This window comes from Homarus americanus, unplaced genomic scaffold (genome assembly GCF_018991925.1).
Source record: "Homarus americanus isolate GMGI-L3 unplaced genomic scaffold, GMGI_Hamer_2.0 scaffold42657, whole genome shotgun sequence".
In the NCBI taxonomy this organism is placed as follows: domain Eukaryota; kingdom Metazoa; phylum Arthropoda; class Malacostraca; order Decapoda; family Nephropidae; genus Homarus; species Homarus americanus.
The window spans coordinates 80381-95553 of record NW_024722584.1 but is presented as its reverse complement, the minus strand read 5'-3'; the positions used below and the strand labels follow the sequence as shown (position 1 = coordinate 95553).

The 15173-nt window shown below is 41.4% G+C and overlaps 1 protein-coding gene across 4 annotated transcripts in view; it reads left to right on the top strand.

The window, feature by feature from the left end:
* LOC121862800 (dynein axonemal assembly factor 4-like) overlaps nt 1–15173 on the top strand; it is a 32856-nt gene that overhangs the window by 12100 nt on the left and 5583 nt on the right. For 3 of the 4 annotated variants that reach the window (XM_042361113.1, XM_042361114.1, XM_042361112.1), the window contains exons 7-9: nt 49–134; nt 1093–1246; nt 1804–2065. In XM_042361113.1, coding sequence (XP_042217047.1) covers nt 49–134; nt 1093–1246; nt 1804–2065 — 502 coding nt within the window. Of the gene's footprint in view, nt 1–48; nt 135–1092; nt 1247–1803; nt 2515–15173 lie in introns of those variants that run through there. The other variant, XM_042361116.1, reaches the window with a different exon arrangement.

Genomic DNA, 15173 nt, shown 5'->3' with positions numbered 1-15173 from the left:
TTCTCCTGTAAGAAAGTTGTTCTTATATTATATGTGGTGTGTTGACAGTGGCTCACCTCCCAGTCAGTCCATTCTTCTGCTGCTAAAGACTTCAGCTCAGAGAGCAGTGAGGAGCACCTCAAGAAGAAAGCAATGTAAGTTAATAGCACTAACTGTCAGCTTAATATTGAAGGATGTTTGAGGAGGACATGCTGTTTGGGTCTTATATTTAGAAGGGTTATCCAGATGGAAATTTTAGTTCACATTTATAGCAGAATACATCTGGCAGAGAAGATGATCATCATGTAAATAGGTATTAGAGTAAACAGATTTTCATTCTTTTTAATGTAAAACAAAACAAAATTAATTGCTATACATTCAATTGTCTCTTAGAAATTGACTCATAGTTCCAAATGTCCCAGTTTGTGATTCTTTGTTTAATAAATAAGAATTTATTTGTTCGCTGGTATTAGCATGGTTTAAAATAAATTGCCCAGACTCACTTATATGCATTTTTTTACAAGTCCCAGGCCACCAGGAACTGTTAAATGTTTCTCCCTATCACATACTTTGTACTTAGCATGATCACATCTCAGAGAATAAAAAAGTAATGTTGCAGGACAATCATGTCTATTCACTACTATATTATACTTGAACTGAAAAGATGAAAGGGATGTAGATTATGTAGTCTACAGTTATAACATGAGGAAGCATGTTTATTGGGTATGAGACATCACCATGTTTGGCTCATGAACTAGCTATAAAGACTAGCCTGTGGGAGAGTAAGCCACAGGTCTAATGATATACTGTACTGGGCTAAAGATTTGTGTACTACATCCTGAAACAATTGAAGTGCATTGTTTTTTACTATTGAAGCTCAGTATTACCCCAGTACTTTGCTATCATCCCAATCATTTGTAATTGTTCACAGGATTAGTCATGGAATTTATACAACAAATTATACTTTGCATAAGACTAGGGACTTACTATAAACAGCTCAACATTCATATTTTTTTTTAACTGTTTATGTTTTTTTTATGTTTTAAGTATTTTTGTTAAGGGGTTTGGTTTTCAGTGTTTAGTTGAGTAAAGATTTAATTCAATATTTTTCAGATCTTTGTTCAGCAACGGAGATTATCGTGGGTGTGTCAATGCGTGCACTGAGGCTCTGAAAGTCAACCCATGCATGTCGTCTTTGTATAGTAATCGAGCAGCTGCTAATTTAGCTTTGAATAATTTACACCATACCATCAATGATTGCACGAAGGTTAGTGTGGCTTTGCTTAACTTAAAAAATTGCTGTCACTATTCCTTCAAAGGTGAATGATCTTGATTATGAGTGATATCAGAAAGTATTCACGATATGCCTTAAAACTAATTCCTTGGTGGAAAGGGAAACATAATTCAAGGGTCATAAGGATGTTTTTTGTTGTATTTGTTTTCACTTTTTACCATCTCTGGAACTTAGCAGAGGCATACCTGTACATACTTTACCGATGGCTAGTTCTATTGAAGTTATCTGCAGATATTTTTCCGTGTGTAGGTGTAAATAGAGTAAGATTGAGAGCAGTGATGTAGTCCAGACTGAGACCATGAATAAGACCTTTTGTAATATAAGCCTTATGGAACACCTGAAGATGAGCCCCTAAGTACTCGCCTAAAGAGCCGTCCTCACCTTAATCATTTGGAAGTTTAACCACCCAGAAACTGTCCATTGTATACCACTATCTCATGAAATTATATCTCATATAAGGAGGAATTTAAATTTACTCCACTAAGTACGATATGTATAAAATAACTGAAGTTTAATGTTAATATTTACAGGCTCTCGAGTTACTTACTCCACCCACTGAGGACAATAGTAAGTCACGGTTACTCTGCCACATCCGGCGAGGCACGGCATTTGTCCGTCTTGGCCTTTTATCCGAGGGTTTAGCAGAATACCAGGCAGCTCACCAAATAACCCCTGAAAATAAAACTCTGAAAAAAGATGTGGAGAAGATACAAGCTATGATAACAACTTCTACGGACTCGGGAGATTCAAATGAGGATGACAGTGGCTGTGGTGAAGATGGAGTCAGTGTTGGTAATAACTTAGCTTGAAGGCTGCACCTTTGGTTGTTCCATCATTACTGTATTTAATATTAAATTTTGTATATTATTGTTTCTAAACAGTGATGATAAATGCTGTGATCGCTTTTATATATATATTATTAGTGACTGCTAGCTATGTATTTAATTTTGTACTGTTTTATAAATTGTATATTGTATATGAAGATTCTCTACCTCATAGGTTTTATATAGCTAAAGAAATATGTTCTTTCCCTAAAATAGTCATCCATGAAGTATTTTAATCCTTAAAGATATATAATAACAGTAAAGATGGCATTTAGATCAGTTGACGTTGTATGCCTGTGAGAGACTACCAGTAAAAATCTTCTCTTCCTCAGCTAACATTCTGTCCGTTGGTCATATTCACACAAATAAATCACTTTGCACTTGTCACAAACTGTATATTCAGACCCTGTGCTATCATTATTTATTTTTATTATCCAATGAACTTTTTTATTTTAGGCCTATCCTGACCAGATAGCAATGAAGTGAATGTGACAGAAAGGTATCCAGTAGCAGCTTGTGAGTGTTACTATGTGGACAAAACCCTCGTGGATATGATAATTTTTTTCCTTTATTTTAGATTATCATAATTCACAGTATTTTGGTCCTTTAACTCAAGTGTCTTGGATGGTATTGAATATCAACAGTTGGTAAACTTTAATGATTTTTGGGGTAGATTATGGCTCACAATGTCCATATTACATTTTGCAATCCATGTGTTCTTATTTCCTCTTGTTTATATCTTTTTTGTCATTTCCTGCATTATATAGTTCTACCATCCCCTGTGTCAGTACTTCCTCAGGTAACCCTCACTCACTGATATTACACATTCCTCTTGCTAATCAGTGGTAATTTTTGAGTGTTTTGCTTGTTACTGCCAAGTCCTGGAAACTTGATGGTGTCACAGTGATGTGTACCTGAATTAAATAGACATTTTGCTTGGGATATTTTGCTCTGAATAATTATGTACAATTGTAGAAAATATCGATAAATGTCAAAGTTGATTTAGGCAGAATGTAAACCAATGACTGGCCTCACTAACACCTGCGCTGATGAAGACCTAACAACCTTGCTCAGACTTTTGATGAATTTTGTATACAGTAGACTCAAGAACTAGGTATTTTTCTTACGCGGTTTCAACTATACGCTGATTACCCCGGGGGTTAGGTTACAATTTATATTCAGATTAATCACTATCTTATAAGAATCTCAGCAATGTAAATTGTATTCTCCCAGGTCAGTTTAGTGACATTTTAGAAGAGAAAAAATAAAACTCAAGCTAAAGGACATAAATAAATAAATAAATAAATAAGTACTTCAATAGACCTTCTGGCACCAGCTGTTAAACACATCATAAACCCCCCTCCCCACCCCAATCTTCCCAGCCAGGGTTTGGTGGTTTTAGGCTTAAAGTTTTTATCTTATATAATATCACAGACTAAAGTTAGCAGAATATAATTTGCATTGCTGGAATCCTTGCAAGATAGTGAATAATTTGAATATAGACATCATATATTTTGCACAAGAGATAAAAATTAATCACCTAGTGTACAGTATATGCAACCCACTCGTAAGTTGCAAGTCTACTGTATATAGATACGGACGATGACTGTTATACAATGGATCAATATGCGCTTGATAAGTTTTGCGATTTAAAAGATTAACACCATTCACCATTGTGCGATGGCTAAAGATAAGTTTTACGATGGTCGCTACCCGAATGTTTTTCCTGCAATGCTTTTCCTGCAATATTCCAAAATATGATGCAATATTAGAATGGTGTAACACATGTGACCCACGTGGGATGCATAGAAGGTTCTACCCATTCCCAGTGACTGCCAGGCTAATCAATTGAATGTGTCACAATGCCCAGAGGATGGTTTGTGTGTGGAAGAAGCTATTCTTTGTACATAATAATAATATACACTGTACCAGTAAATAATAAAAAGAAAAGAAAAATGTTGCATTGCCATTTGTCATTTTTGTCACTAGCACGAGCGGATGAACACTCCTCCCACCACAACCACCACACCCCACCACTCCCCACTGCCACCACCACTTCCCACTACCACCACCACTCACCACCACACCCCACCACTCCTCACCACCCCCACCACTCCCCATCATCACCGCTCCCCACAACCACCACTTAGCAATGGCGTTTTAAGGTCCCTAACCCCTCGTATAAACATTGCCTGTACCATATAGTAAAGATGATGATGCTTTAATATGTGTTATCTGTTTCACCACATTCCTCTGCCCAGTACTGTACATTGTCTCATGTAGTCTCCTATTTATATCCTTATCTTACACATCTTTATACATCACTTCTTGTTGACTTACCCAAATAATCCTTCAGTCACTTTCCTCCTTCCTTGTACAGTATTTCACTCACTCATCCTGCCTCTTGTAGAAATCCCAGCCTCATTTATAAGCATGTACTGTTCTGTATTTTTACTGTCTCATAATTTATGCAAGAGTATCAGTTAACTGTCTTACCTCAACAGATTCTTACAACTCCCATCATTCAATCCTCTTTACTTGAAGAAGTTCACTGAGATATTTACAAAGTACCATTAAACCACAAATCACAATAATACATCATTTGTTTTAGGTATCTTTACTGTTTTGAGTAATACTGTGCTTTCTGCTACTTTATATTGTTCCTCTCTGTACTGTAGACTTAGTATATCTTAGTTCCCTGTTCAGTGAATTTGGTAACACCACTTACAGCAACATATGCATCTTCCACATCCATAAACCCTGTTGAAATATTTCTTATTACTTTTGCTTTCTTTTTAGTGTGTAATAGAAACTAGGGATTCTCAACAGTAAAAGCTAAGCTAACACTATGAGGAGTGAATAGGCCAGTAAAACAAAAATGTAACATTGTTGTTTTCACAGTACGAACAGTATTCTTAAAGAGTAGTATTATAATACAGGTATCTCTCGTGATATGTATGTTCTAGATACAAAAATTCACTTATATGAATTTCATAAATTGACACCATCTTTTGAGATATTAAAACTTCCCCCACATATATGAATTTGGGTCCGGGCAAAAATTCAATTAGGCGCCAAGAGTCAGCTGGTGCGGCCATCTTGGGGAGAGATGCACAGAGTAAAGCCCTTGCTGAGCCCACCCCCTTCTGGTGGTGAGCCCAGACTACCCTCCCATAAGGTAATGTTTCAAAGTTACGGTATTTTCTTAATTTTTTTTTTCATGTGTGAGGTAGTAAGTGTACAGATTGTGGGAGAGGCAGAGAGCGGTGGTGGGCTGTGAGTTGGTTATTGTTATTTTTCAACTCGTGTTTTTGGGTAGCTATACAGAAGAAAAAAATTACATGTTTTATTCTGTTATATGCACACACAATCTTTCATAAGGTCAAAAGCATAAAGGAATTAAACATTTATTATGTATGCAGATGGGAGCAAGTACTGAGGGAGGGACAGCTAGCTCCTCACCCTCCTCACTCACTGCACTGCCGTCTCCTGCCAAATGGCAACGCAGTATTGTTTTATTTATTATTATTATTTATTCTTTACATTTACTGGTACAGTTTATATTATGTACAGAGAATAAGTTCTTCCATGTGCAAACCTCTCGTGCATCCAGCCTGTGTGGGTCGCATGTGTTACTCCCTCCCTTTAGGTAATGTATCAAAGTTAAACAGTATTTTATTAAACAAAATTCATATGTTAGGTAGTAAATTAGAGTACTAGTTGTGTACTATTTATTATTGGTCAGGTAAGTGTTGTTCTTGCTTGTGAACCAATTTCGTGTTTTTGTGTTATGATAGTAGGGTATTTTTGTCATTTGGGAACCTAGCCATGTTTTTCCTATACAACGCTTTATCTATTCGTGATATGTGAATTCATCTAACGAATGGATTTTTATTTTTGAATTAACCCATTTGTATTTTGAGGGATACCTGTATTGATTTATCAAAAAAGTAGCCATCAAGAAGTAAAAGATGCTGAAAGATAATAAATTCTTCTTGACAATGTAAGTGATTAGGGTCAGCTGATCTGGAGTGTGAGATTTTACCTTATGCTTATGACTAATGGCTTGAGAACATAGCAAGTTGCAGTTACTCAATAACTTAGGTTCCCAGTTGACATTTTCTGTTCAACATATAATAGGTTAAAATATAATATCTTCAATAACCAATACAGTACAATACACTTGCTAAGTGGATAGTGTGCTAACAACTTGAGGTGCCAAGCTCAGTTCTCGGGGACAGGAAGCAAGTTCCCAACACAGAAAACTGACAACCTTCAAGTAATGGACTTTTATCTTCCTTAAAAGTACCCAGCCCAATTTATTAGAAACTGCATAAATTTATAGTTTCCAGTTGATCATTCTTTTTTGTTTTAATGAGTAAATGAAACTAGAATTATATGATTTTGGTTCTTCTGTAAATGTAATTTATAGGAACTGACAAAGATAAATATTTACTGTACATGTTTTAGTTATTTATTTATGGGGTAGCATTTTTAGGCAAAGAAGATTAACTTCATCTTGGGTACTGATGTGGTGAGAGAAAACCACATGATGTACGCACCAAAACATATAATATCCCCACCCCTCCTTGACTGTTCTCACATTTGACATTCTTGCATGAGAACATTGATATTGCTTTGGTGAAATTATATTTTCTATTTTTTAGGGCAATTCTTTGATAAAGTGTATTTTCTAACATTACCAAAAACCAGTGGTCCCCAACCTTTTGTAGGCTCTGGGCCACATTTATCATTGTAAATATAGTGGAGGGCGCCATAACTTTGGATCTTCAACATAAAAAACACAACTCATTATACAGTACAGTTAACAGTTATTTGCAGTTTTACACAAGTCTAACTGTTTAACTGTTACCAGCTACACACTTTTTACATTTACTCTTGGATCATGCTATCTCTCTCTCTCTCTCTCTCTCTCTCTAGCCCCAGTCTGTGGTAAATACGAGCATCCTGTACACCCACAGATTCAGGACAAACGGAGTTCCTCTCTCTCTAAAGTCGTATCAAGTTACTACATATTTTCACTCTGACTGAGATTCACAATTTTCTAATGAACCCTTGCGGGCTCCATAATATGGTGCCCGCAAACTGAGATTGGGGACCACTGCCATAAACAGTACTGTACTGTACTCAATTGTCTTTTACAGTTTCATGGAGGGATACAGTACCCTTGGAATTCATTGAAAGCATCTATGTGGGGTAACATTATTGGACATTAAAGTCACAGCTCAATATAACAATAGGGGTTCTTGGACGACGCCGGTCAATTTTTCACCAGGTAAAATACAAAGTTCCATGCTCCTGTCACAAAGTGCACAATGGTTTGCTTATCCGCCCCATTACTAATCCTAATCTAAGTTTGGTTTCATTGCCTCCAAAATAGATATTATTGTATGTTGATTTAATAAATATAACATGGTATTCAATAGACTGATGTATAATTATATATACTGCATGTTATAAGGATAAACTTTACCTGTGGAAACTGATGATGGAATGACCAGTTGACAAAATTACCTGGCGATAATAGTTTGGTAACAAAATGTCCTCCCACCAATAATAAGACCTTCTCACAAAAGCATGGGGTATACAAAGTGGATTTAAATATATATATGTGTGTGTGTAATACAGTATAGAGCCATCTGTTGAAAGAGTGGGGCAGAATAGTCAGATTTCAAGCTACTGTGGACTAACATGAATAATTTAACCCTTAAATAATGGACATCATCAATGGAAGTTAGCTGTGTTTCCCACATTAAATTTTTGCATACTTGGGGGAGGGGGGGAGCAGTGGGTAATCCCTAGCTGCCAGTTGAGGTTAAAAAGGGACTGCTTTTTGTGGATCAACTTGAAAAATGTTAACAATAGATTGGTCTTATTGTTCTGTATCATGATATGCAGCTGATGGAGAATGAAATGATGAAGGGGAAAACTGTGAGGTAGTTAAGATTTGTTGAAACATGCTGGTTATTATTGAATAAGACAAGATGTGTTATGTTTGTGTATTTTAGTTTTTCTTGGTAAACAGGTGAGAAGTTTTTACTTTGCAATGAAAAAATTCTTGTTAAAAGCTGTGATCTTATGTATATTGTAGATATATCTATTATGATATTAAAATGAATAAAATATTTTACAAATTCAGAAACCAAACCCAAAAAATGGAAAATTAATAGGTAAGTTTACATTAAATAAATCAAGTTGGTTTTGAACAGTAATGCGATGAAATATAATTTGATACGTGGGAGAGGTTGATGTAACTCCTTTGATAGGGAAGTGCATGGTGATGTTTTAATAATAAGTTAAAAAGACTTAAAGCAAGGAGAGGTGCATGACAGTAGATGAATACTACCTGCTAAGATTAGTTTTCCAAGAGACAAAGACTAATCATTTTTGGTTCTGTTGTGTGAATGATTTATAAACATGGTGGAAGACTTCCGTGAGGGTGATTAATAGTATTTCTAGCCAAAAAAGTCAATGGTGGATCAGATTAATTATAACTAACCAGCAAAGTCTACAGTTATGACTTATTTCCCCATGAAATAGTTGTTGGGACAAATCAATAAGTAGTTATGCCTTCCCCTTGAAATAGAGTCACCACAAAAATAAAGAGTTACCAGTCAAAGCAGAATGCAAATGAGTCATTTTCTGTGATAGCAGTTCACATATCTATCCAGTCACCTGTAACAAGGAGCCACTGCAACTATCCAGGTTCAGTCCTAACTACTTTGCTCATTGGTGTCTCTTATAAATTGCCCCAACTGCTCTTCTGCTATTTCAAGGGGGGGGGATATGGGTTCGAATACCAATGAATTGACTGGTAGCATAATCGGGATCAATCCAGCATTTGAGTTGAGTGAGAAAAGTGGATGTAGAGGAACACTTATTTAGTGGAGGGACTGATAGAGAATGTGTGTATCAGTGAAGACGTTTGCTGTTCCTGTGTCAAGAAAGCCTTATTTTTCTCTCTTTTAAAGGATAGGATACTGAATCAAGTACACAATTTGTAACATTATTCAAGGTACTTTTATAAACAAATTATATAATGTCTGGTATTGAAATAATTTATTATATGGTTTGAAATTGTCCTTTGTTATGGTTAATTACAATGTAAATATGATTTTTGTAAGAAATGCTTTATACCATAACACTTTTATGTTGCCTAGTTGTGTGAAGGATTTTTGTTTTATTTAATTTGGATTATTACAAGTATTTTTTTTTCCTTATGGCATCTTACTAAGATTTAAAGTACTAGACAGTGACCATGTTTATTAGAAATTAGTCGAGAACCTCTCAATGTTATTCAAAGAAATTCATGAACGGATTCTTTACATGTTGTTTTGCTCACGTGGTTGAAGCTGGAGTTGTGCTCTAGTCACCTGTTGATCTTATAAGAGTCCACTGAAAACCTAATTAGGTGTCTAGTCCCCATTGACTGAAAATAGGTTGAATACTACTGTCGCATAAGATTTAAAGCTTCCTGTATGTAGTTAACATCATAGTATCCAAACACCTATGAATCCTGGAGATGTCCAGATAAATAAAAACGCCAGGTATTAGAATGGTACTCAGGTACAGTACAGTCCCTCTCTCGGTGGCCTTTTCGAACATGTAGCAACACAACTTCCAACACCCTCAAACACAGTCCAACACCCTCAAACACCTTATATCACCCCCAAACACCTTATATCACCCTCAAACACCTTATATCACCCTCAAACACCTTATATCACCCTCAAACACCTTATATCACCCTCAAACACCTTATATCACCCTCAAACACCTTATATCACCATCAAACACCTTATATCACCCTCAAACACCTTATATCACCCTCAAACACCTTATATCACCCCCAAACACCTTATGACACCCTCAAACACCTTATGACACCCTCAAACACCTTATATCACTCTCAAACACCTTACATCACCCTCAAACACCTTATATCACCCCCAAACACCTTATGACACCCTCAAACACTTTATGACACCCTCAAACACCTTATATCACTCTCAAACACCTTACATCACCCTCAAACACCTTATGACACCCTCAAACACCTTATATCACCCTCAAACACCTTATATCACCCTCAAACACCTTATGACACCCTCAAACACCTTATATCACCCTCAAAAACTTATATCACCCTCAAACACCTCTTATGACACCCTCAAACACCTTATGACTCCCTCAAACACCTTATATCACCCTCAAACACCTTATATCACCCTCAAACACCTTATATCACCCTCAAACACCTTATATCACCCTCAAACACCTTCTATCACCCTCAAACACCTTATATCACCCTCAAACACCTTATGACTCCCTCAAACACCTTCTATCACCCCTCAAACACCTTATATCACCCTCAAACACCTTATGACTCTCAAACACCTTATATCACCCTCAAACACCTTATGACTCCCTCAAACACCTTATATCACTCTCAAACACCTCATATCACTCTCAAACACCTTATATCACCCTCAGTTTGTAGTCGGCCTAACTTGAAAGTATTGACACCTTGTGTGGTGCTCCTCCACCCACCCCTGGAGCCCTGGCACTCCCTGGGACACGCTGGAAAACACTGGCACTCCCTGGGACACGCTGGAAAACACTGGCACTCCCTGGGACACTCTGGCACTAACTGGGACACGCTGGAACACTGGCACCCCTGGTACATGCTGGAACACTGGCACTCCCTGGTACACGCTGGAACACTGGCACTCCTGAGAACACGCTGGAGCACTCTGGCACTCCCTGGTACACGCTGGAGCACTGGCACTCCATGGTGCACCCCTGGTACTCACTGGTACACCCTGGAACACTCTGGCACTCCCTGGGACACGCTGAAACACCCTGCACTCCCTGGTACACTCTGGCACTCCCTGGTACAAGTTGGAACACTCTGACACCCCTGACACGCTGAAACACTCTGGCACTCCCTGGTACACGCTGGAACACTCTGGCACTCCCTGGTACACTCTGGCACTCCCTGGTACACACACTGGAACACTGGCACTCCTGGTACACTCTGGCACTCCCTGGTACACTCTGGCACCCCTGGTACACGCTGGAACACTCTGGCACTCCCTGGAACACGCTGGCACTCCTTGGAACACCCTGGCACTCCGTGGTACACTCTGGCACTCATTGGTACACTCTGGCACTCCATGAACACCTGGCACTCTTGGAACACGCTGGCACTCCTGGTACACTCTGGCACTCCCTGGAACACTCTGGCACTCCCTGGAACACTGGCACTCCCTGGTACACGCTGGTACACTTTGGCACTCCTTGGTACACCCTGGCACTCTTGGAACACTTGGCACTCCTGGAAGACGCTGGCATTCCTTGGAATACGCTGGCACTCCCTGGTACACTCCTGGCACTCCCTGGAACACGCTGGCACCCTGGTGCACTCTGGCACTCCCTGAACTCTGGCACTCCCTGGATCACTCTGGCACCCCTGGAACACGCCACCCCTGGAACACCCTGGCACCCTTGGTACACTCTGGCACTCCCTGGCACACTCTGGCACTCCCTGGAACACTCTGGCACGCCCTGCACTTCCTGGAACACACTGGCACTCCCTGGTATACTGGCACTCCCTGGAAGACTTGGCATTCCCTGGAACACTCTGGCACTCCCTGGAAAACTCTGGCACTCCTGGGAACACTCTGGCACTCCCTTAAACACTCTAGCATTCCCTGGAACACTCTGGCACTCCTGAACACTTGGCATTCCCTTGGAACACGCCTGGCACTCCCTGGTACACTCTGGCACTCCTGGAAAACACTGGCACTCCCAGCACTTGGCACTGCCTGGAACACTCTGGCACTTCCTGGAACACGCTGGCACTCCTTGGTGCACTCTGGCACTCCCTGGAACTCTCTGGCACTCCCTGGATCACTCTGGCACCCCTGGAACACTCTGGCACCCCTGGAACACCCTGGCACTCCCTGGAACACTCTGGCACTCCCTGGTACACTCTGGCACTGCCTGGAACACTCTGGCACTCCCTGGAACACTCTGGCACTCCCTAGAACACACTGGCACCCTTGGTACACTCTGGCACTCCCTGGAACACTCTGGCACACCCTGGCACCCCTGGAACACTCTGGCACGCCCCTGGCACTTCCTGGAACACACTGGCACTCCCTGGTATACTCTGGCACTCCCTGGAAGACTCTGGCATTCCCTGGAACACTCTGGCACTCCCTGGAAAACTCTGGCACTCCCTGGAACACTCTGGCACTCCCTTAAACACTCTAGCATTCTCTGAACACTCTGGCACTCCCTGGAACACTCTGGCATTCCTGGAACACCCTGGCACTCCTGGTACACTCTGGCACTCCCTGGAAAACTCTGGCACTCCTTGGTACACTCTGGCACTGCCTGGAACACTCTGGCACTTCCTGGAACACCCTGGCACTCCTTGGTGCACTCTGGCACTCTGGAACTCTGGCACTCCCTGGATCACTCTGGCACCCCTGAACACCTGGCACCCCTGGAACACCCTGGCACTCCTGGAACACTCTGGCACTCCCTGGATCACTCTGGCACCCCCTGGAACACGCTGGCACCCCTGGAACACCCTGGCACTCATTGGTACACCTGGCACTCCCTGGACTCTGGTACTCCCTGGTACACTCTGGCACTCATTGGTACACTCTGGCACTGCCTGAACACTCTGGCACTCCCTGAACACGCTGGCACTCCCTGAACACCCTGGCACTCCTTGGTGCACTGTGCTCCCTGGAACTCTCTGGCACTCCCTGGATCACTCTGGCACCCCTGAACACGCTGGCACTCCCTGGAACACCCTGGCACTCCTGGTACACTTCACCCCACACTCTGGCACTCCTGGAACACTCTGGCACGCCTGGCACTTCCTGGAAACACACTGGCACTCCCTGGTATACTCTGGCACTCCTGAAGACTCTGGCATTCCCTTGGAACACTCTGGCACTCCCTGGAAAACTCTGGCACTCCAGGAACACTCTGGCACTCCCTAAACACTCTAGCATTCCCTGGAACACTCTGGCACTCCCTGGAACACTCTGGCATTCCCTGGAACACGCTGGCACTCCCTGGTACACTCTGGCACTCCTGGAAAACACTGGCACTCCTTGGTACACTCTGGCACTGCCTGGAACACTCTGGCACTTCCTGAACACGCTGGCACTCCTTGGTGCACTCTGGCACTCCCTGGAACTCTCTGGCACCCCTGGATCACTTGGCACCCCCTGGAACACGCTGGCACTCCCTGGAACACCCTGGCACTCCTGGAACACTCTGGCACTCCCTGGTACACTCTGGCACTGTCTGGAACACTCTGGCACTCCCTGGAACACTCTGGCACTCCCTAGAACACACTGGCACTCCTTGGTACACCTGGCACTCCCTGGAACACTCTGGCACACTCTGGCACTCCCTGGAACACTCTGGCACGCCCTGGCACTTCCTGGAACACACTGGCACCCCTGGTACTCTGGCACTCCCTGGAAGACTCTGGCATTCCTGGAGCACTCTGGCACTCCCTGGAAAAACTCTGGCACTCCTGGTAACACTCTGGCACTCCTTGAACACTCTAGCATTCCTGGAACACTCTGGCACCCTGGAACACTCTGGCATTCCTGGTACACTCTGGCACTCCCCTGAACACTCTGGCACTCCTGCAACACCCTGGCACTCCCTGGAACACACTGGCACTCCTGGAACCCCTGGCACTCCTTGGTACACTCTGGCACTCCTTGGTACACTCTGGCACCCCTGGAACACTTTGGCACCCTGGAACACTCTGGCACTCCCTGGAACACTCTGGCACTCCCTGGTACACGCTGGAACACTCTGGCACTCCCCTGGTACACTCTGGCACTCCCTGGTACACTCTGGCACTCCCTGGAACACTCTGGCACTCCCTGGTACACGCTGGAACACTCTGGCACTCCCCTGGTACACTCTGGCACTCCTGGAACACTCTGCACTCCTTGCACACCCTGCACTCCCTGGAACACGCTGGCACTCCCTGTACACTCTGGCACTCCCTGGAAAACACTGGCACTCCTGGTACACTCTGGCACTCCCTGGAACACTTTGCACTCCCTGGAACACTCTGGCACCCCCTGGATCACTCTGGCACTCCCTGGTACACGCTGGAACACTCTGGCACTCCCCTGGTACACACTGGCACTCCCTGGGACACGCTGGAACACTCTGGCACTCCCTGGGACACTCTTCTATGGCATTTCTATAATGTTTCCCGCACAAATAGGCCATAGTTTAATTGTTGTTATTGTTATTATTTGAATTAATACTATAGTAATAGTTTTAATCTCACTCAAAGATATTTAATACGGCTTTTAATCTCAAAGTCTTTTAATCTCATTCAAAGTCATTTAATCCCGCTTTTAATCTCATTCAAAGTCATTTAAGTCTTGTATTTAATCTCATTCAAAGTCATTTAATTAGTCTTGTATTTAATCTCATTCAAAGTCACTTAATCCCGCTTTTCAACTGGTCCAAAGTTTGTTTAACTTCCTGCTTTAATCCTCATCTGTGTCATTTAATCTACGGAATCATTCAAAGTCATTTAATTAGTCTTGTATTTAATCTCATTCAAAGTCACTTAATCCCGCTTTTAATCTCATTCAAAGTCATTTAATCCCGCTTTTAATCTCATTCAAAGTCATTTAATCCCGCTTTTAATCTCATTCAAAGTCATTTAATCCCGCTTTTAATCTCATTCAAAGTCATTTAAGTCTTGTATTTAATCTCATTCAAAGTCATTTAATAAGTCTTGTATTTAATTTCATTCTCGTTACTGTTTATTTACGTTCGTTTTTTTTGATGACGTAATAAGAGAAAACTTATCTTTTATGGGAAACTGTTTTTTTTTTTTATTGTATAATATTGAAATTACTTCTCTTTATCTTCTTCGCCACTGATCGGCCTGTGTATCTATCTATATATGTATTTATGTATGTATGTATGTATATATATATATGTATGTATGTATCTATCTATCTATTTATTACCAAACAGCGGTA